Here is a 25,063-nt window from a genome sequence, read left to right as displayed (position 1 = left end):
ATTAATGTATACATTGATCCATTATTTTTAAACAAACATTTATTTGAGGCCTCCGTACACAAAAAAAAAAACTACAACACCCACAATCCTTGTTCGGCAAGCTCAACGAATTTTCTCAGCAAGGAATTTTGGAACTCGTAGTTTTTAACCAGAAACAATAGCGCTTTACTCCCGCCTTCCAGAGCAGCCAATCATAGTTCACCTCCCATCACACAGCACCACGCCCCTTCTCACCTCCCTAAGAGCCGTGTTCTTATTGGCTAAACTACAATTTCGTCGGAGAAAAAAAGGCGGGAAGTAAACCGGAAGTGGTCATTCTTTTATCTCTTCTTCCTCGTAGCTTCCGGCGCACCGTATTCACCCTGTTGCACGGCGGCACTGAACGGTGTAGTACCGGCTCCGCAGCTGGGATGTAGGCTGTAAACGCTCACGGTTTCAGTGTAAAAAAAAAAAAAAAGATAAAGTAATCTGTATGTAATTAATAGGAAAGATACAGAGTAGAGAGAGTAGAGCAGGCGGGTGCTCCGCAGACATGGCCTTTGAAAGCCTGTTCGCCAGACCCCCCAACCCAGCCCCAGACACCCACATGACAGAGTGTCAGCATGCAGGGGACGAAAGGTCGAGTAATGCCTTCTCTTATTATTTCTTCTCATCTCTCCTCCGCCATCACGTCTTGTCCCGTCTCTGGGCTCTTCTGTGGGGGGGATGTCTCTGTCTCATGTACTTCCATCTTCTCTGCATTTCCATGGATGGCTGACAGGATTCTTATTCTTATTTAGCCCTCACATCTTGGGCAACTTTGTGTATGTGAAAAAGAAAAAATACCTGAATGTGATGTGAAGCGAAGGAAAAAAAGGGGCGGAAATGGCAATTTATCGTGAATTTGTTTCTTTATATGTATGTGGTGGCTCCGCTGCGGAATGTAAAGGGTTAATTGTGTAAAATAACGAGATGTGACTTATTAAAACACGTGGTCGCCATGATGATTTACTACGGACGTGTATAACGGTGGCGGCTCTGGCATCAGCACGTTATTCAGCCACCGATGTGCATGGTTTCAGCCTCGGTGATGGATGCTGGAGCCGTCACATCACGGCTCAATAATACAAGTCACCAGGTTTTTCTCTCGGAGTCTCAGTGCCGCTTGTATTTTTGCTTATTTTTGGTTTATCCAGAAGCTTGTCTTTGTTTCCAGATTGCACCCCTAACTGAGGATTGGGCTGCTCTTTGTCCTGTGCCATGTATCTGATTATATATACAAATCTGTGTATACATGTTCATATATGTGATCACAGCAGGTATATAGAAATGGCGATAGTGCATCATGTATAGGCGTAGTGATGTCTAATATATGGGAAGGAGTAGCGATGTGGATATCATGTTCAGGGAGGTGGTGTAATATATATTCTCTGGGAAGGCCTGGCGATGTGTATAATGTGCGGGAAGGCCTGGCGATGTGTATAATGTATGGGAAGGCCTGGCGATGTGTATAATGTATGGGAAGGCCTGGCGATGTGTATAATGTATGGGAAGGCCTGGCGATGTGTATAATGTGCGGGAAGGCCTGGCGATGTGTATAATGTATGGGAAGGCCTGGCGATGTGTATAATGTGCGGGAAGGCCTGGCGATGTGTATAATGTGCGGGAAGGCCTGGCGATGTGTATAATGTATGGGAAGGCCTGGCGATGTGTATAATGTATGGGAAGGCCTGGCGATGTGTATAATATATGGGAAGGCCTGGCGATGTGTATAATGTGCGGGAAGGCCTGGCGATGTGTATAATGTATGGGAAGGCCTGGCGATGTGTATAATGTATGGGAAGGCCTGGCGATGTGTATAATGTATGGGAAGGCCTGGCGATGTGTATAATGTATGGGAAGGCCTGGCGATGTGTATAATGTATGGGAAGGCCTGGCGATGTGTATAATGTATGGGAAGGCCTGGCGATGTGTATAATGTATGGGAAGGCCTGGCGATGTGTATAATGTGCGGGAAGGCCTGGCGATGTGTATAATGTATGGGAAGGCTTGGCGATGTGTATAATGTGCGGGAATGCGTAGATATATAATGTACGGTATAGGGCTATATATGTAGTGATGGACGGTAGGTGTAGATATGTAATGTATGGTATAGGGCTATATATGTAGTGATGGACGGTAGGTGTAGATATGTAATGTACGGTATAGGGCTATATATGTAGTGATGGACGATAGGTGTAGATATGTAATGTACAGTATAGAGCTATATATGTAATGATGGACGGTATAGAGTTATATATGTAGTGATGGACGGTAGGTGTAGATATGTAATGTACGGTATAGGGCTATATATGTAGTGATGGACGGTAGGTGTAGATATGTAATGTACAGTATAGGGCTATATATGTAGTGATGGACGGTAGGTGTAGATATGTAATGTACGGTATAGGGCTATATATGTAGTGATGGACGATAGGTGTAGATATGTAATGTACGGTATAGGGCTATATATGTAGTGATGGACGGTAGGTGTAGATATGTAATGTACGGTATAGGGCTATATATGTAGTGATGGACGGTAGGTGTAGATATGTAATGTACGGTATAGGGCTATATATGTAGTGATGGACGGTAGGTGTAGATATGTAATGTACGGTATAGGGCTATATATGTAGTGATGGACGGTAGGTGTAGATATGTAATGTACGGTATAGGGCTATATATGTAGTGATGGACGGTAGGTGTAGATATGTAATGTACGGTATAGGGCTATATATGTAGTGATGGACGGTAGGTGTAGATATGTAATGTACAGTATAGGGCTATATATGTAGTGATGGATGGTAGGTGTAGATATGTAATGTACGGTATAGGGCTATATATGTAGTGATGGACGGTAGGTGTAGATATGTAATGTACGGTATAGGGCTATATATGTAGTGATGGACGGTAGGTGTAGATATGTAATGTACGGTATAGGGCTATATATGTAGTGATGGACGGTAGGTGTAGATATGTAATGTACGGTATAGGGCTATATATGTAGTGATGGACGGTAGGTGTAGATATGTAATGTACGGTATAGGGCTATATATGTAGTGATGGACGATAGGTGTAGATATGTAATGTACGGTATAGGGCTATATATGTAGTGATGGACGGTAGGTGTAGATATGCAATGTCCAGTATAGAGCTATATATGTAATGATGGACGGTATAGAGTTACAGTTAGGGCCAGAAATATTTGGACAGTGACACAATTTTCGCGAGTTGGGCTCTGCATGCCACCACATTGGATTTGAAATGAAACCTCTACAACAGAATTCAAGTGCAGATTGTAACGTTTAATTTGAAGGGTTGAACAAAAATATCTGATAGAAAATGTAGGAATTGTACACATTTCTTTACAAACACTCCACATTTTAGGAGGTCAAAAGTAATTGGACAAATAAACATAACCCAAACAAAATATTTTTATTTTCAATATTTTGTTGCAAATCATTTGGAGGCAATCACTGCCTTAAGTCTGGAACCCATGGATATCACCAAACGCTGGGTTTCCTCCTTCTTAATGCTTTGCCAGGCCTTTACAGCCGCAGCCTTCAGGTCTTGCTTGTTTGTGGGTCTTTCCGTCTTAAGTCTGGATTTGAGCAAGTGAAATGCATGCTCAATTGGGTTTAGATCTGGAGATTGACTTGGCCATTGCAGAATGTTCCACTTTTTGGCACTCATGAACTCCTGGGTAGCTTTGGATGTATGCTTGGGGTCATTGTCCATCTGTACTATGAAGCGCCGTCCAATCAACTTTGCAGCATTTGGCTGAATCTGGGCTGAAAGTATATCCCGGTACACTTCAGAATTCATCCGGCTACTCTTGTCTGCTCTTATGTCATCAATAAACACAAGTGACCCAGTGCCATTGAAAGCCATGCATGCCCATGCCATCACGTTGCCTCCACCATGTTTTACAGAGGATGTGGTATGCCTTGGATCATGTGCCGTTCCCTTTCTTCTCCAAACTTTTTTCTTCCCATCATTCTGGTACAGGTTGATCTTTGTCTTATCTGTCCATAGAATACTTTTCCAGAACTGAGCTGGCTTCTTGAGGTGTTTTTCTGCAAATTTAACTCTGGCCTGTCTATTTTTGGTATTGATGAATGGTTTGCATCTAGATGTGAACCCTTTGTATTTACTGTCATGGAGTCTTCTCTTTACTGTTGACTTAGAGACAGATACACCTACTTCACTGAGAGTGTTCTGGACTTCAGTTGATGTTGTGAACGGGTTCTTCTTCACCAAATTAAGTATGCGGCGATCATCCACCACTGTTGTCATCCGTGGACGCCCAGGCCTTTTTGAGTTCCCAAGCTCACCAGTCAATTCCTTTTTTCTCAGAATGTACGCAACTGTTGATTTTGCTACTCCAAGCATGTCTGCTATCTCTCTGATGGATTTTTTTCTTTTTTTTCAGCCTCAGGATGTTCTGCTTCACCTCAATTGAGAGTTCCTTTGACCGCATGTTGTCTGCTCACAGCAACAGCTTCCAAATGCAAAACCACACACCTGGAATCCACCCCTGACCTTTTAACTACTTCATTGATTACAGGTTAACGAGGGAGACGCCTTCAGAGTTAATTGCAGCCCTTAGAGTCCATTGTCCAATTACTTTTGGTCCCTTGAAAAAGAGGACGCTATGCATTACAGAGCTATGATTCCTAAACCCTTTCTCTGATTTGGATGTGGAAACTATCATATTGCAGCTGGGAGTGTGCACTTTCAGCCCATATTACATATATAATTTTATTTCTGAACATGTTTTTGTAAACAGCTAAAATAACAAAACTTGTGTCACTGTCCAAATATTTCTGGCCCTAACTGTATATATGTAGTGATGGACGGTAGGTGTAGATATGTAATGTACGGTATAGGGCTATATATGTAGTGATGGACGGTATGTGTAGATATGTAATGTACGGTATAGGGCTATATATGTAGTGATGGACGGTAGGTGTAGATATGCAATGTCCAGTATAGAGCTATATATGTAATGATGGACGGTATAGAGTTATATATGTAGTGATGGACGGTAGGTGTAGATATGTAATGTACGGTATAGGGCTATATATGTAGTGATGGACGGTAGGTGTAGATATGTAATGTACGGTATAGGGCTATATATGTAGTGATGGACGGTAGGTGTAGATATGTAATGTACGGTATAGGGCTATACATGTAGTGATGGACGGTAGGTGTAGATATGTAATGTATGGTATAGGGCTATATATGTAGTGATGGACGGTATGTGTAGATATGTAATGTATAGTATAGGGCTATATATGTAGTGATGGACGGTAGGTGTAGATATGTAATGTATGGTATAGGGCTATATATGTAGTGATGGACGGTATGTGTAGATATGTAATGTCCAGTATAGAGCTATATATGTAATGATGGACGGTATAGAGCTATATATGTAATGATGGACGGTAGGTGTAGATATGTAATGTACGGTTTAGAGCTATATATGTAGTGATGAACGGTAGGTGTAGATATATAATGTAGGGTATAGGGCTATATATGTAGTGATGGACGGTAGGTGTAGATATGTAATGTACAGTATAGGGCTATATATGTAGTGATGGACGGTAGGTGTAGATATGTAATGTACGGTATAGGGCTATATATGTAGTGATGGACGGTAGGTGTAGATATGTAATGTACGGTATAGAGCTATATATGTAGTGATGGACGGTAGGTGTAGATATGTAATGTACAGTATAGGGCTATATATGTAGTGATGGACGGTAGGTGTAGATATGAAATGTACAGTATAGGGCTATATATGTAGTGATGGACGGTAGGTGTAGATATGTAATGTACGGTATAGAGCTATATATGTAGTGATGGACGGTAGGTGTAGATATATAATGTATGGTATAGGGCTATATATGTAGTGATGGACGGTAGGTGTAGATATGTAATGTATGGTATAGGGCTATATATGTAGTAATGGAGGGTAGGTGTAGATATGTAATGTACGGTATAGAGCTATATATGTAGTGATGGACGGTACGTGTAGATATATAATGTACGGTATAGAGCTATATATGTAGTTATGGACGGTATGTGTAGATATATAATGTAGGGTATAGGGCTATATATGTAGTGATGGACGGTATGTGTAGATATATAATGTAGGGTATAGGGCTATATATGTAGTTATGGACGGTATGTGTAGATATGTAATGTACAGTATAGGGCTATATATGTAGTGATGGACGGTATGTGTAGATATATAATGTACGGTATAGAGCTATATATGTAGTGATGGACGGTATGTGTAGATATATAATGTACGGTATAGGGCTATATATGTAGTGATGGACGGTAGGTGTAGATATGTAATGTATGGTATAGGGCTATATATGTAGTGATGGACGGTAGGTGTAGATATGCAATGTATGGTATAGAGCTATATATGTAGTGATGGACGGTAGGTGTAGATATGTAATGTACAGTATAGAGCTATATATGTAGTGATGGACGGTATGTGTAGATATGTAATGTACGGTATAGGGCTATATATGTAGTGATGGACGATATGTGTAGATATGTAATGTACGGTATAGAGGTATGTGTAGATATATAATGTACGGTATAGGGCTATGTAGTGATGGACGGTAGGTGTAGATATGTAATGTACGGTATAGGGCTATATATGTAGTGATGGACGGTAGGTGTAGATATGTAATGTATGATATAGGGCTATATATGTAGTGATGGACGGTAGGTGTAGATATGTAATGTACGGTATAGGGCTATATATGTAGTGATGGACGGTATGTGTAGATATGTAATGTACGGTATAGAGCTATATATGTAGTTATGGACGGTATGTGTAGATATATAATGTACGGTATAGGGCTATATATGTAGTGATGGACGGTATGTGTAGATATGTAATGTACGGTATAGGGCTATATATGTAGTGATGGACGGTAGGTGTAGATATGTAATGTATGGTATAGGGCTATATATGTAGTGATGGACGGTAGGTGTAGATATGTAATGTACGGTATAGGGCTATATATGTAGTGATGGACGGTATGTGTAGATATGTAATGTACGGTATAGAGCTATATATGTAGTTATGGACGGTATGTGTAGATATATAATGTACGGTATAGGGCTATATATGTAGTGATGGACGGTATGTGTAGATATGTAATGTACGGTATAGGGCTATATATGTAGTGATGGACGGTAGGTGTAGATATGTAATGTATGGTATAGGGCTATATATGTAGTGATGGACGGTAGGTGTAGATATGTAATGTGCGGTATAGGGCTATATATGTAGTGATGGACGGTAGGTGTAGATATGTAATGTATGGTATAGGGCTATATATGTAGTGATGGACGGTAGGTGTAGATATGTAATGTACGGTATAGGGCTATATATGTAGTGATGGACGGTAGGTGTAGATATGTAATGTACAGTATAGGGCTATATATGTAGTGATGGACGGTATGTGTAGATATGTAATGTACGGTATAGGGCTATATATGTAGTGATGGACGGTAGGTGTAGATATGTAATGTATGGTATAGGGCTATATATGTAGTGATGGACGGTAGGTGTAGATATGTAATGTACGGTATAGGGCTATATATGTAGTGATGGACGGTAGGTGTAGATATGTAATGTACGGTATAGGGCTATATATGTAGTGATGGACGGTAGGTGTAGATATGTAATGTATGGTATAGGGCTATATATGTAGTGATGGACGGTAGGTGTAGATATGTAATGTACGGTATAGGGCTATATATGTAGTGATGGACGGTAGGTGTAGATATGTAATGTATGGTATAGGGCTATATATGTAGTGATGGACGGTATGTGTAGATATGTAATGTACGGTATAGGGCTATATATGTAGTGATGGACGGTAGGTGTAGATATGTAATGTATGGTATAGGGCTATATATGTAGTGATGGACGGTAGGTGTAGATATGTAATGTACGGTATAGGGCTATATATGTAGTGATGGACGGTAGGTGTAGATATGTAATGTACAGTATAGGGCTATATATGTAGTGATGGACGGTAGGTGTAGATATGTAATGTATGGTATAGGGCTATATATGTAGGGATGGACGGTAGGTGTAGATATGTAATGTACGGTATAGGGCTATATATGTAGTGATGGACGGTATGTGTAGATATGTAATGTACGGTATAGGGCTATATATGTAGTGATGGACGGTAGGTGTAGATATGTATGGTATAGGGCTATATATGTTGTGATGGACGGTATGTGTAGATATGCAATGTACGGTATAGAGGTATATGTAGATATATAATGTACGGTATAGCGCTATATATGTGGTGATGGACGGTAGGTGTAGATATGTAATGTACAGTATAGAGCTATATATGTAGTGATGGACGGTAGGTGTAGACATATAATGTATGGTATAGGGCTATATACTGTACGTAGTGATGGACAGTATGTGTAGATATGTAATGTACGGTATAGGGCTATATATGTAGTGATGGACGGTAGGTGTAGATATGTAATGTACGGTATAGAGCTATATATGTAGTTATGGACGGTATGTGTAGATATATAATGTACGGTATAGGGCTATATATGTAGTGATGGACGGTAGGTGTAGATATGTAATGTACGGTATAGGGCTATATATGTAGTGATGGACGGTATGTGTAGATATGTAATGTACAGTATAGGGCTATATATGTAGTGATGGACGGTAGGTGTAGATATGTAATGTACAGTATAGGGCTATATATGTAGTGATGGACGGTATGTGTAGATATGTAATGTACGGTATAGGGCTATATATGTAGTGATGGACGGTAGGTGTAGATATGTAATGTACAGTATAGGGCTATATATGTAGTGATGGACGGTAGGTGTAGATATGTAATGTACAGTATAGGGCTATATATGTAGTGATGGACGGTAGGTGTAGATATGTAATGTACGGTATAGGGCTATATATGTAGTGATGGACGATAGGTGTAGATATGTAATGTACGGTATAGAGCTATATATGTAGTGATGGACGGTAGGTGTAGATATATAATGTATGGTATAGGGCTATATATGTAGTGATGGACGGTAGGTGTAGATATGTAATGTATGGTATAGGGCTATATATGTAGTGATGGACAGTATGTGTAGATATGTAATGTACGGTATAGGGCTATATATGTAGTGATGGACAGTATGTGTAGATATGTAATGTACGGTATAGAGCTATATATGTAGTGATGGACAGTATGTGTAGATATGTAATGTACGGTATAGGGCTATATATGTAGTGATGGACGATATGTGTAGATATGTAATGTACGGTATAGAGGTATGTGTAGATATATAATGTACGGTATAGGGCTATGTAGTGATGGACGGTAGGTGTAGATATGTAATGTACGGTATAGAGCTATATATGTAGTGATGGACGGTAGGTGTAGATATATAATGTACGGTATAGGGCTATATATGTAGTGATGGACGGTAGGTGTAGATATGTAATGTATGGTATAGAGCTATATATGTAGTTATGGACGGTATGTGTAGATATATAATGTACGGTATAGGGCTATATATGTAGTGATGGACGGTATGTGTAGATATGTAATGTACGGTATAGGGCTATATATGTACTGATGGACGGTAGGTGTAGATATGTAATGTACGGTATAGGGCTATATATGTAGTGATGGACGGTAGGTGTAGATATGTAATGTACGGTATAGGGCTATATATGTAGTGATGGACGGTAGGTGTAGATATGTAATGTACGGTATAGGGCTATATATGTAGTGATGGACGGTAGGTGTAGATATGTAATGTACGGTGTAAGGCTATATATGTAGTGATGGACGGTAGGTGTAGATATGTAATGTACGGTATAAGGCTATATATGTAGTGATGGACGGTAGGTGTAGATATGTAATGTACAGTATAGAGCTATATATGTAGTGATGGACGGTAGGTGTAGATATATAATGTATGGTATAGGGCTATATACTGTATGTAGTGATGGACAGTATGTGTAGATATGTAATGTACGGTATAGGGCTATATATGTAGTGATGGACGGTAGGTGTAGATATGTATTGTACGGTATAGGGCTATATATGTAGTGATGGACGGTAGGTGTAGATATGTAATGTATGGTATAGAGAGCGGTGGAGATAGCAGCGCGGTATGTGAGCGAATGTCATAGACTGCGAGAAAGAGAACTATGATGCCATGGACTATAGCCACCAACCTGGACCTGCCCCATCCACCTCCCCTATGCCATGGACTATAGCCCCCACCCTGGATCTGCCCCATCCATCTCCCCTATGCCATGGACTATAGCCCCCACCCTGGATCTGCCCCATCCACCTCCCCCCACAGCTCCTACCCAACATCCCCTCAGTCCCTATCCCTATTGCCTCTATACACTTGCTTTGGCAAAACTGATGTGTATTTGGTCCTGCCAATAAAGCTTCTTTGAATCTTGAATCTTGAATCTTGTATAGAGCTATATATGTAGTTATGGACGGTATGTGTAGATATGTAATGTACGGTATAGGGCTATATATGTAGTGATGGACGGTAGGTGTAGATATGTAATGTATGGTATAGAGCTATATATGTAGTTATGGACGGTATGTGTAGATATATAATGTACGGTATAGGGCTATATATGTAGTGATGGACGGTATGTGTAGATATGTAATGTACGGTATAGGGCTATATATGTACTGATGGACGGTAGGTGTAGATATGTAATGTACGGTATAGGGCTATATATGTAGTGATGGACGGTAGGTGTAGATATATAATGTATGGTATAGGGCTATATACTGTATGTAGTGATGGACAGTATGTGTAGATATGTAATGTACGGTATAAGGCTATATATGTAGTGATGGACGGTAGGTGTAGATATGTAATGTCCAGTATAGAGCTATATATGTAATGATGGACGGTATAGAGCTATATATGTAATAATGGACGGTATAGAGCTATATATGTAGTGATGGACGGTAGGTGTAGATATGTAATGTACGGTATAAGGCTATATATGTAGTGATGAACGGTAGGTGTAGATATATAATGTAGGGTATAGGGCTATATATGTAGTGATGGACGGTAGGTGTAGATATGTAATGTACAGTATAGGGCTATATATGTAGTGATGGACGGTAGGTGTAGATATGTAATGTACAGTATAGGGCTATATATGTAGTGATGGACGGTAGGTGTAGATATGTAATGTATGGTATAGAGCTATATATGTAGTTATGGACGGTAGGTGTAGATATGTAATGTACGGTATAGGGCTATATATGTAGTGATGGACGGTATGTGTAGATATATAATGTACGGTATAGGGCTATATATGTAGTGATGGACGGTATGTGTAGATATGTAATGTACGGTATAGGGCTATATATGTACTGATGGACGGTAGGTGTAGATATGTAATGTACGGTATAGGGCTATATATGTAGTGATGGACGGTAGGTGTAGATATATAATGTATGGTATAGGGCTATATACTGTATGTAGTGATGGACAGTATGTGTAGATATGTAATGTACGGTATAGGGCTATATATGTAGTGATGGACGGTATGTGTAGATATGTAATGTACGGTATAGGGCTATATATGTACTGATGGACGGTAGGTGTAGATATGTAATGTACGGTATAGGGCTATATATGTAGTGATGGACGGTAGGTGTAGATATGTAATGTATGGTATAGGGCTATATATGTAGTGATGGACGGTAGGTGTAGATATGTAATGTACGGTATAAGGCTATATATGTAGTGATGGACGGTAGGTGTAGATATGTAATGTACAGTATAGAGCTATATATGTAGTGATGGACGGTAGGTGTAGATATATAATGTATGGTATAGGGCTATATACTGTATGTAGTGATGGACAGTATGTGTAGATATGTAATGTACGGTATAGGGCTATATATGTAGTGATGGACGGTAGGTGTAGATATGTATTGTACGGTATAGGGCTATATATGTAGTGATGGACGGTAGGTGTAGATATGTAATGTACGGTATAAGGCTATATATGTAGTGATGGACGGTAGGTGTAGATATGTAATGTACAGTATAGAGCTATATATGTAGTGATGGACGGTAGGTGTAGATATATAATGTATGGTATAGGGCTATATACTGTATGTAGTGATGGACAGTATGTGTAGATATGTAATGTACGGTATAGGGCTATATATGTAGTGATGGACGGTAGGTGTAGATATGTATTGTACGGTATAGGGCTATATATGTAGTGATGGACGGTAGGTGTAGATATGTAATGTACGGTTTAGAGCTATATATGTAGTGATGGACGGTAGGTGTAGATATGTAATGTACGGTTTAGAGCTATATATGTAGTGATGAACGGTAGGTGTAGATATATAATGTACGGTATAGAGCTATATATGTAGTGATGGACGGTAGGTGTAGATATGTAATGTACGGTTTAGAGCTATATATGTAGTGATGAACGGTAGGTGTAGATATATAATGTACGGTATAGAGCTATATATGTAGTGATGGACGGTAGGTGTAGATATGTAATGTATGGTATAGAGCTATATATGTAGTTATGGACGGTATGTGTAGATATATATATGTAATGTCCAGTATAGAGCTATATATGTAATGATGGACGGTATACAGCTATATATGTAATGATGGACGGTATAGAGTTATATATGTAGTGATGGACGGTAGGTGTAGATATGTAATGTACGGTATAGGGCTATATATGTAGTGATGGACGGTAGGTGTAGATATGTAATGTATGGTATAGGGCTATACATGTAGTGATGGACGGTAGGTGTAGATATGTAATGTATGGTATAGGGCTATATATGTAGTGATGGACGGTATGTGTAGATATGTAATGTATGGTATAGGGCTATATATGTAGTGATGGACGGTAGGTGTAGATATGTAATGTCCAGTATAGAGCTATATATGTAATGATGGACGGTATAGAGCTATATATGTAATAATGGACGGTATAGAGCTATATATGTAGTGATGGACGGTAGGTGTAGATATGTAATGTACGGTATAAGGCTATATATGTAGTGATGAACGGTAGGTGTAGATATATAATGTAGGGTATAGGGCTATATATGTAGTGATGGACGGTAGGTGTAGATATGTAATGTACAGTATAGGGCTATATATGTAGTGATGGACGGTAGGTGTAGATATGTAATGTACAGTATAGGGCTATATATGTAGTGATGGACGGTAGGTGTAGATATGTAATGTATGGTATAGAGCTATATATGTAGTTATGGACGGTAGGTGTAGATATGTAATGTACGGTATAGGGCTATATATGTAGTGATGGACGGTATGTGTAGATATATAATGTACGGTATAGGGCTATATATGTAGTGATGGACGGTATGTGTAGATATGTAATGTACGGTATAGGGCTATATATGTACTGATGGACGGTAGGTGTAGATATGTAATGTACGGTATAGGGCTATATATGTAGTGATGGACGGTAGGTGTAGATATATAATGTATGGTATAGGGCTATATACTGTATGTAGTGATGGACAGTATGTGTAGATATGTAATGTACGGTATAGGGCTATATATGTAGTGATGGACGGTATGTGTAGATATGTAATGTACGGTATAGGGCTATATATGTACTGATGGACGGTAGGTGTAGATATGTAATGTACGGTATAGGGCTATATATGTAGTGATGGACGGTAGGTGTAGATATGTAATGTATGGTATAGGGCTATATATGTAGTGATGGACGGTAGGTGTAGATATGTAATGTACGGTATAAGGCTATATATGTAGTGATGGACGGTAGGTGTAGATATGTAATGTACAGTATAGAGCTATATATGTAGTGATGGACGGTAGGTGTAGATATATAATGTATGGTATAGGGCTATATACTGTATGTAGTGATGGACAGTATGTGTAGATATGTAATGTACGGTATAGGGCTATATATGTAGTGATGGACGGTAGGTGTAGATATGTATTGTACGGTATAGGGCTATATATGTAGTGATGGACGGTAGGTGTAGATATGTAATGTACGGTTTAGAGCTATATATGTAGTGATGGACGGTAGGTGTAGATATGTAATGTACGGTTTAGAGCTATATATGTAGTGATGAACGGTAGGTGTAGATATATAATGTACGGTATAGAGCTATATATGTAGTGATGGACGGTAGGTGTAGATATGTAATGTATGGTATAGAGCTATATATGTAGTTATGGACGGTATGTGTAGATATATATATGTAATGTCCAGTATAGAGCTATATATGTAATGATGGACGGTATAGAGCTATATATGTAATGATGGACGGTATAGAGTTATATATGTAGTGATGGACGGTAGGTGTAGATATGTAATGTACGGTATAGGGCTATATATGTAGTGATGGACGGTAGGTGTAGATATGTAATGTATGGTATAGGGCTATACATGTAGTGATGGACGGTAGGTGTAGATATGTAATGTATGGTATAGGGCTATATATGTAGTGATGGACGGTATGTGTAGATATGTAATGTATGGTATAGGGCTATATATGTAGTGATGGACGGTAGGTGTAGATATGTAATGTCCAGTATAGAGCTATATATGTAATGATGGACGGTATAGAGCTATATATGTAATAATGGACGGTATAGAGCTATATATGTAGTGATGGACGGTAGGTGTAGATATGTAATGTACGGTATAGGGCTATATATGTAGTGATGAACGGTAGGTGTAGATATATAATGTAGGGTATAGGGCTATATATGTAGTGATGGACGGTAGGTGTAGATATGTAATGTACAGTATAGGGCTATATATGTAGTGATGGACGGTAGGTGTAGATATGTAATGTACAGTATAGGGCTATATATGTAGTGATGGACGGTAGGTGTAGATATGTAATGTATGGTATAGAGCTATATATGTAGTTATGGACGGTAGGTGTAGATATATAATGTATGGTATAGGGCTATATATGTAGTGATGGACGGTATGTGTAGATATGTAATGTACGGTATAGGGCTATATATGTAGTGATGGACGGTAGGTGTAGATATGTAATGTATAGTATAGAGCTATATATGTAGTGATGGACGGTAGGTGTAGATATGTAATGTACGGTATAGGGCTATATATGTAGTGATGAACGGTAGGTGTAGATATATAATGTAGGGTATAGGGCTATATATGTAGTGATGGACGGTAGGTGTAGATATGTAATGTACAGTATAGAGCTATATATGTAGTGATGGACGGTAGGTGTAGATATGTAATGATGGACGGTATAGAGCTATATATGTAGTGATGGACGGTAGGTGTAGATATGCAATGTCCAGTATAGAGCTATATATGTAGTGATGGACGGTATGTGTAGATATATAATGTACAGTATAGGGCTATATATGTAGTGATGGACGGTAGGTGTAGATATGTAATGTCCAGTATAGAGCTATATATGTAATGATGGACGGTATAGAGCTATATATGTAATGATGAACGGTATAGAGCTATATATGTAGTGATGGACGGTAGGTGTAGATATGTAATGTACGGTATAGGGCTATATATGTAGTGATGGACGGTAGGTGTAGATATGTAATGTATGGTATAGGGCTATACATGTAGTGATGGACGGTAGGTGTAGATATGTAATGTCCAGTATAGAGCTATATATGTAATGATGGACGGTATAGAGCTATATATGTAATAATGGACGGTATAGAGCTATATATGTAGTGATGGACGGTAGGTGTAGATATGTAATGTACGGTTTAGAGCTATATATGTAGTGATGAACGGTAGGTGTAGATATATAATGTAGGGTATAGGGCTATATATGTAATGTACAGTATAGGGCTACATATGTAGTGATGGACGGTAGGTGTAGATATGTAATGTACGGTATAGGGCTATATATGTAGTGATGAACGGTAGGTGTAGATATATAATGTACGGTATAGGGCTATATATGTAGTGATGGACGGTAGGTGTAGATATCTAATGTACAGTATAGAGCTATATATGTAATGATGGACGGTAGGTGTAGATATGTAATGTACGGTTTAGAGCTATATATGTAGTGATGGACGGTAGGTGTAGATATGTAATGTACGGTTTAGAGCTATATATGTAGTGATGAACGGTAGGTGTAGATATATAATGTACGGTATAGAGCTATATATGTAGTGATGGACGGTAGGTGTAGATATGTAATGTCCAGTATAGAGCTATATATGTAGTGATGGACGGTAGGTGTAGATATGTAATGATGGACGGTATAGAGCTATATATGTAGTGATGGACGGTAGGTGTAGATATGTAATGTACAGTATAGAGCTATATATGTAGTGATGGACGGTAGGTGTAGATATGTAATGTATGGTATAGGGCTATACATGTAGTGATGGACGGTAGGTGTAGATATGTAATGTATGGTATAGGGCTATATATGTAGTGATGGACGGTATGTGTAGATATGTAATGTATGGTATAGGGCTATATATGTAGTGATGGACGGTAGGTGTAGATATGTAATGTCCAGTATAGAGCTATATATGTAATGATGGACGGTATAGAGCTATATATGTAATAATGGACGGTATAGAGCTATATATGTAGTGATGGACGGTAGGTGTAGATATGTAATGTACGGTATAGGGCTATATATGTAGTGATGAACGGTAGGTGTAGATATATAATGTAGGGTATAGGGCTATATATGTAGTGATGGACGGTAGGTGTAGATATGTAATGTACAGTATAGGGCTATATATGTAGTGATGGACGGTAGGTGTAGATATGTAATGTACAGTATAGGGCTATATATGTAGTGATGGACGGTAGGTGTAGATATGTAATGTATGGTATAGAGCTATATATGTAGTTATGGACGGTAGGTGTAGATATATAATGTATGGTATAGGGCTATATATGTAGTGATGGACGGTATGTGTAGATATGTAATGTACGGTATAGGGCTATATATGTAGTGATGGACGGTAGGTGTAGATATGTAATGTACGGTATAGGGCTATATATGTAGTGATGAACGGTAGGTGTAGATATATAATGTAGGGTATAGGGCTATATATGTAGTGATGGACGGTAGGTGTAGATATGTAATGTACAGTATAGAGCTATATATGTAGTGATGGACGGTAGGTGTAGATATGTAATGATGGACGGTATAGAGCTATATATGTAGTGATGGACGGTAGGTGTAGATATGCAATGTCCAGTATAGAGCTATATATGTAGTGATGGACGGTATGTGTAGATATATAATGTACAGTATAGGGCTATATATGTAGTGATGGACGGTAGGTGTAGATATGTAATGTCCAGTATAGAGCTATATATGTAATGATGGACGGTATAGAGCTATATATGTAATGATGAACGGTATAGAGCTATATATGTAGTGATGGACGGTAGGTGTAGATATGTAATGTACGGTATAGGGCTATATATGTAGTGATGGACGGTAGGTGTAGATATGTAATGTATGGTATAGGGCTATACATGTAGTGATGGACGGTAGGTGTAGATATGTAATGTCCAGTATAGAGCTATATATGTAATGATGGACGGTATAGAGCTATATATGTAATAATGGACGGTATAGAGCTATATATGTAGTGATGGACGGTAGGTGTAGATATGTAATGTACGGTTTAGAGCTATATATGTAGTGATGAACGGTAGGTGTAGATATATAATGTAGGGTATAGGGCTATATATGTAATGTACAGTATAGGGCTACATATGTAGTGATGGACGGTAGGTGTAGATATGTAATGTACGGTATAGGGCTATATATGTAGTGATGAACGGTAGGTGTAGATATCTAATGTACAGTATAGAGCTATATATGTAATGATGGACGGTAGGTGTAGATATGTAATGTACGGTTTAGAGCTATATATGTAGTGATGGACGGTAGGTGTAGATATGTAATGTACGGTTTAGAGCTATATATGTAGTGATGAACGGTAGGTGTAGATATATAATGTACGGTATAGAGCTATATATGTAGTGATGGACGGTAGGTGTAGATATGTAATGTCCAGTATAGAGCTATATATGTAGTGATGGACGGTAGGTGTAGATATGTAATGATGGACGGTATAGAGCTATATATGTAGTGATGGACGGTAGGTGTAGATATGTAATGTACAGTATAGAGCTATATATGTAGTGATGGACGGTAGGTGTAGATATGTAATGATGGACGGTATAGAGCTATATATGTAGTGATGGACGGTAGGTGTAGATATGCAATGTCCAGTATAGAGCTATATATGTAGTGATGGACGGTATGTGTAGATATATAATGTACAGTATAGGGCTATATATGTAGTGATGGACGGTAGGTGTAGATATGTAATGTCCAGTATAGAGCTATATATGTAATGATGGACGGTATAGAGCTATATATGTAATGATGAACGGTATAGAGCTATATATGTAGTGATGGACGGTAGGTGTAGATATGTAATGTACGGTATAGGGCTATATATGTAGTGATGGACGGTAGGTGTAGATATGTAATGTATGGTATAGGGCTATACATGTAGTGATGGACGGTAGGTGTAGATATGTAATGTCCAGTATAGAGCTATATATGTAATGATGGACGGTATAGAGCTATATATGTAATAATGGACGGTATAGAGCTATATATGTAGTGATGGACGGTAGGTGTAGATATGTAATGTACGGTTTAGAGCTATATATGTAGTGATGAACGGTAGGTGTAGATATATAATGTAGGGTATAGGGCTATATATGTAATGTACAGTATAGGGCTACATATGTAGTGATGGACGGTAGGTGTAGATATGTAATGTACGGTATAGGGCTATATATGTAGTGATGAACGGTAGGTGTAGATATATAATGTACGGTATAGGGCTATATATGTAGTGATGGACGGTAGGTGTAGATATCTAATGTACAGTATAGAGCTATATATGTAATGATGGACGGTAGGTGTAGATATGTAATGTACGGTTTAGAGCTATATATGTAGTGATGGACGGTAGGTGTAGATATGTAATGTACGGTTTAGAGCTATATATGTAGTGATGAACGGTAGGTGTAGATATATAATGTACGGTATAGAGCTATATATGTAGTGATGGACGGTAGGTGTAGATATGTAATGTATAGTATAGAGCTATATATGTAGTTATGGACGGTATGTGTAGATATATAATGTACGGTATAGGGCTATATATGTAGTGATGGACGGTAGGTGTAGATATGTAATGTACAGTATAGGGCTATATATGTAGTGATGGACGGTAGGTGTAGATATGTAATGTACGGTATAGGACTATATATGTAGTCATGGACGGTAGGTGTAGATATGTAATGTACGGTATAGGGCTTTACATGTAGTAATGTGATGCCAGATGCAGGTTCATGCTCATTGATTGAGAGGTAATAGAGAAGGATTTTTTTTTGTTAGGTACCCTTTTTACATTTATTTTTACACCTACCCATGGTATTACGCTATATGCACATGTTGCAGATTTGACTGGGGAATTTTCTGTGCAGACTCTATATTTCTTGGCAGGAAACGCAGGTCAGAATCTGCACGTCTTTTTGGTATGTGCACACGTTGCAGATTTTTGTGCCGATTTCTTCCTTTTACCCCTGCAGATTTCTATTATGGAATGGGTGCAGAAACACAGCAGATCTGCAAAAAGAAGTGACATGATCCTTTTTTGAATCTGCTGCGTTTTCCGTGCAGATTTTTCTGCACCATTAGGCTATGTGCACACGTTCAGGTTTTTTCGCGTTTTTTTCGCGTTAAAAACGCTTTAAAAACGCATACATTATGCATTCTATCATTTAGAATGCATTCTGCATGTTTTGTGCACATGGATGCGTTTTTTTTCGAGAAAAAAAATGCATTGCGGTAAAAAAAATGAGCATGTTCATTATTTTTGCGAATTTTCTGCGTTTCTCCTGCAATTCTATGCATTTGGGAAAAATCGCACAAAAAACGCATCAAAAACGCGTCAAAATCGCGGTAAAATCGCATGCGGATTTCTGGCAGAAATGTCCGGTTTTTGTCAGTAAATTTCTGCAAGAAATCCTGAAGTGTGCACATACCCTTAGGCTATGTGCACACATTGCGGATTAGGCTTAGGAATTTCTGGTGCGGATTCTGCCTCTCCTGGCAGAAAACGCACCTGCGGATTTGTCGCTTTTTTGTGATGTTTCGCAGCATTATTTGTGTGTTTTTGCTGCGGTTTTCTTGCGGATTTGCTGCGTTTTTTACCCCTGCGGTTTTCTATAATGGAATGGGTACAAAAAAGAAGTGACATGCTACTTCTTTTAAACCGCAGCGTTTCCGCAGCAGATTTTCCACAAAGTGTGCACAGCATTTTTTTTTCTCATTGATTTACATTGTACTGTAAATCAATTGCGGATCTGTAGCGTTTCTGCACTGCAAAAAACGCTGCTGATCCGCAAAGAATCCGCAACGTGTGCACATACCCTTAGCACAGCATTTCAATTTTGCCACTGATTTACATTGTGCTGTAAATCACTTGCGAATCTGCAACATTTCAGCGTGGAAAATTAAGCTGCAGATCCGCAGGAAATCTGCAACGTGTGCACATAGCCTAAAGCTTTAGTCACACTAAATGACTTGCCAACGATCACGACCAGCGATACGACCTGGCCGTGATCGTTGGTAAGTCGTGTGGTCGCTGGGGAGCTGTCACACAGACAGCTCTCTCCAGCGACCAACGATCAGGGGAACGACTTCGGCATTGTTGAAACTGTCTTCAACGATGCCGAAGTCCCCCTGCAGCACCCAGGTAACCAGGGTAAACATTGGGTTACTAAGTGCAGGGCCGCGCTTAGTAACCCGATATTTACGCTGGTTACCATTGTAAAAGTAAAAAAAAAAACACTACATACTCACATTCTGATGTCTGTCACGTCCCCTGCCGGTGTCCACAGGGTTAAAACTGCTTTCAGCAGGAGCGCTGCTAATGCACGCTTCCCTGCACTGACTGTGTCAGCGCCAGCCGTAAAGCAGAGCACCACGCTGTTACTGCCGGCGCTGACACAGTCAGTGCAGGGAAGCTCTCGCTAGCAGTGCGTGCATTAGCAGCGCTCCTGCCGAAAGCAGTTTTAACCCTGTGGACCCAGGGGGACGTGGCAGACATCAGAATGTGAGCATGTACTGTTTTGTTTTTTTTAACTTTTACAATGGTAACCAGGGTAAATATCGGGTTACTAAGCGCGGCCCAGCACTTAGTAACCCGATATTTACCCTGGTTACAAGTGAACACATCGCTGGATCGGCGTCACACACGCCGATCCAGCGATGACAGCGGGTGATCAGCGACCAAAAAATGGTCCTGATCATTCCCCAATGACCAACGATCTCCTAGCAGGGGCCTGATCATTGGTCGCTGTCACACATAACGAGATCGTTAGCGGGATCGTTGCTACGTCACCAAAAGCGTGACGTTGCAACAATATCGTTAACGATATCGTTATGTGTGACGGTACCTTTAGTCTTCCTATGACACTAGTTGTATTTTTGCATTAGGTCACGATAGGATACAGCTGGGATTATGATATAAGAGGAAACAAAAATGCAGCACTCACCCACGTTCTTCATGAAAATGTGTGTCCTTTATTCTGCGACAATAGCTTAACAGGACATTAAATGGCATCAGCAGGGAGGTGTGAGGGAGTGAGGAGAGACCGGACGACGGCCGTTTCTAGCGCGAAACGGCCGTCGTCCGGTCTCTCCTCACTCCCGCTCCCTCACACCTCCCTGCTGATGCCGTTTAATGTCCTGTTAAGCTATTGTCGCTGAATAAAGGGGACACTTTTTCATGAAGAACGTGGGTGAGTGCTACATTTTTGTTTCCTCTTATATCATGGTTTTGGACTAGCTCTTGCATATGCACAGCACCTCCCTCAATTCATGTGGAGACTTCACTCGTCCTGCTTAATCAGATCATAATTGCAGAGTTTCCATTGCTGGCTAGTGGATCTCAGTGCCGGTCATCTATTTATTCTTAATGGAGAAGTGTTCTTTACAGCTGGGATTATCATTGATGGTGTGGGAATGTGACACGGCTAAAATCTTTGGGCCAGGGTTTGTGGGGTTGCTATGGTATGGGTACGCGACAGGGTAAAACCTTGCATGGAAGTTTGTGGGAATGTCATTGATAGGTATGTTTATATGGCAGGGCTAAAACCCTGGGCTGAGATTTGTGAGATTACCACTGATGGTACGAGTATGTGACACAGCCAAATCCTTGGACTGAAGTTTGTTCTTACAGCAAAACTCACTTTGCAGCCATTACGTTTTTCTGTACCTTAAGCTTATTTATCTTGAACTCTCTGTCTTTACAGAAAGGAGGGCGAGTTGGAAGACGGCGAAATAGACGACGCTGGGTTTGAAGAGGAAAAGCCGGAAGAAATAAAGGAAGAGGCAAAAGATGAAGAGGAGGAGCCGCAAGAAAAGTCTCATAAAAAGTCAAAAAAGCAGAAAAAGAAAGTAAAAGCAAAGAAGAAACGGCGCCATAGAACCAAACACAAGGTATTTTTTTTTTATAGCCTATATACATATATATTATATATATAGCTATATATATCTGTCTGTCTATCTATGTAAGTAAGTCTTCATCCTTCCTGGGTTTCCAGCCTTTTCTGGTTATGCGTAAATGCTTCTCTGTGTTGTGTCTCCAGCACAGTGCACCATCCAGCGATGACAGCTCCGACTACAGCTCTGATGATGACCACACCGAGCGGCCACGCAAACCTCCTTCATACCGAGATTATGACTCCCACTATAAACATGTAAGCTTTCCATCACACTCCGTATGTTTTTATAAGACCTCCACAATCACAAGACAGAGGATGTCAGTTTTGCTCATTTTTCCAAGCCTGTAGAACTGATGGAGGCAGCCGAGAGCAGCTTTCGGCTGTGTTGATCAGTACCATGGACTATGAATGGATTTTCAGAACCCCAGTTATTGTGATCGTTGGGCTCCCAGTGATGACAAAGTTAACTCCTGATGGATTTTGTTGTCATCTTGGTAGGAATGTTTTATGTGTTAGATTTGATGATCTTCTAATTCTTTGTGCTAACATTAAAGGGTTATTCCCATCTTCATAGCTGTATTGTTAGACAGCGCTTATGGAAACAAGGACTTAGGGAGACACAGCACCTTAAGTATACGCCCTGCGAGATGCTCGCTCGCTCCCATGATGGCACTTCTCCATGCTCACACGGTGACAATCTGTCCTTATCTGGACAATCTTTACATAAAGGTCTCATCCAGAGATTAACATTTTTCTCATCTTCAAAACACTGAAGACTGGTGTTGGATCCCCAATTGATAGAAGTCATGTCTGACGCTATTCCGCAACTAGATTGTCTGAGTGTCACGAATCCCACCGTACTGCCACCAATATGTCACGAATCGGGGGTGACCTTTGGCCAGCACACGGCTATTACATGTGCAGGGGGCTTATCTTAGTTATCCCTCCACTGCTACAATGTGATGAAAACACAAACAAGGCTATTGACCTATCAATTTACCGCAGGGGCTTATTTTAGTTATCCTACTGCTGCTACAAAATTATGAGCTGCAGGGATTTATGTATATCCTGCTTTCCATTTCCGCTTCAGAACTTGCAGCTCTCCGGCGTCCCCCTTACCCTCAGGTTAGTTAGGGAACTACACCTGGGATAATTAGTCGCCGGATGGGCCGCTTCACTGTGGACTGGCTAGTGGGCACGCTGCAGAGAGGGAATTATAAATGCTCAGGCCGCAGCCAGACAAAACCCTATTCCGTCGATGCCAATGGCACCCACCTAGCCCAGAACACACTTCGCTGCCACCAGCTCAGATTTCTCCACAGAGGGGTTCAGAGCCAACCCAATTTAGTAGCGTAGTTAACTTCAGGCACATGAAAAATTTGCATAGAACATGAAGAATACGAACTAGTAGTTTTATAGTTTACTCCAAAAGATTAGGCATATAAAGGTTTTTAAAGATGTTACAATAGGAGACAATTTAAAGTATGTACAGCAATTATAAAAAAAAAAACATGGATTAAAGAAAGATAAAACTCACATTTGCTTAGATCATTTCAGCTAAACATGCTGGTAGGCGGAGCCAAATATCCCAGTGCATCAGGAGGTCTTTCTGTAGTGCAATCCCAGGCAAGAATGAAGGCTGGGTTGAGTGCAGTAACTTATACCTGCAGGCTTGTAACATCACTAAAGGGGCTGGTTTACCTGCATTCTCTCCTCTCCTCAAAGTTACAAATTTTACCAGCAGTACTTATAATTCTCATAACTTGGCTCGCGTATCTAGCAGAGTCAAGGCACACACCTCCCTCATCTTATATTGAAATTGGCTTTCTAATGATACCAAATTCATCCTAGTTGTACCACATGGTTCCGGAGAAATTCACTCTTTGTACTCATTGTGTTTAGCTGCTAGCGCTTACAGTGGTTGACAGATCTACCGATGGAAATTTGCAATATGTACTCCTTATTTTTCTAGCCCAAATCGGTGGCCCAATATCTTACTATAATAGAACAAAGAACCTCATGTCTTTTGAGAGAGAGACTAGACCAATTTCAGCTGGTACTAGCTGGGAGGATTGTCTACCCAGCTACAGGGGCAATAAGCATTCTTTTGGTGGGAGGCAATGAGAGGTTTGGGATTCACACACACACACACACACACACACACACACACACGCGCGCGCACACCCCAACAGGCAGAAGCAAAGAAAGAAGGGGGGTCAGAGCCCACAGCATGTGTGCTAACACGGAAAACTAAAAGTCATATTATACATTATTGTCACACTGAGCATGACCTCAGATACCTGGTTTATCTAACACCGGACAAGCTCTCCTTTTGTTGGTGAGCACCTTGTTTCAGAAGGAGACTTCATGCCCGTCCAT

General features: G+C 39.9%; 1 protein-coding gene across 1 annotated transcript in view; it reads left to right on the top strand.

Moving 5' to 3' along the window:
* Positions 1 to 321: 321 nt before the first annotated feature.
* Positions 322 to 25,063, top strand: part of ZC3H6 (zinc finger CCCH-type containing 6) — a 103,659-nt gene continuing 78,917 nt past the window's right edge. Inside the window, exons 1-3 of the mRNA XM_069726908.1 lie at positions 322 to 618; positions 22,493 to 22,679; positions 22,829 to 22,939. Of these exons, the coding sequence (XP_069583009.1) occupies positions 533 to 618; positions 22,493 to 22,679; positions 22,829 to 22,939 (384 nt within the window). The 5' untranslated portion in view covers positions 322 to 532. The remainder of the gene's footprint in view (positions 619 to 22,492; positions 22,680 to 22,828; positions 22,940 to 25,063) is intronic.

Source organism: Ranitomeya imitator, chromosome 1, assembly GCF_032444005.1.
Source record: "Ranitomeya imitator isolate aRanImi1 chromosome 1, aRanImi1.pri, whole genome shotgun sequence".
Taxonomy (NCBI): domain Eukaryota; kingdom Metazoa; phylum Chordata; class Amphibia; order Anura; family Dendrobatidae; genus Ranitomeya; species Ranitomeya imitator.
This window is presented reverse-complemented; position numbering and strand designations above follow the sequence as displayed.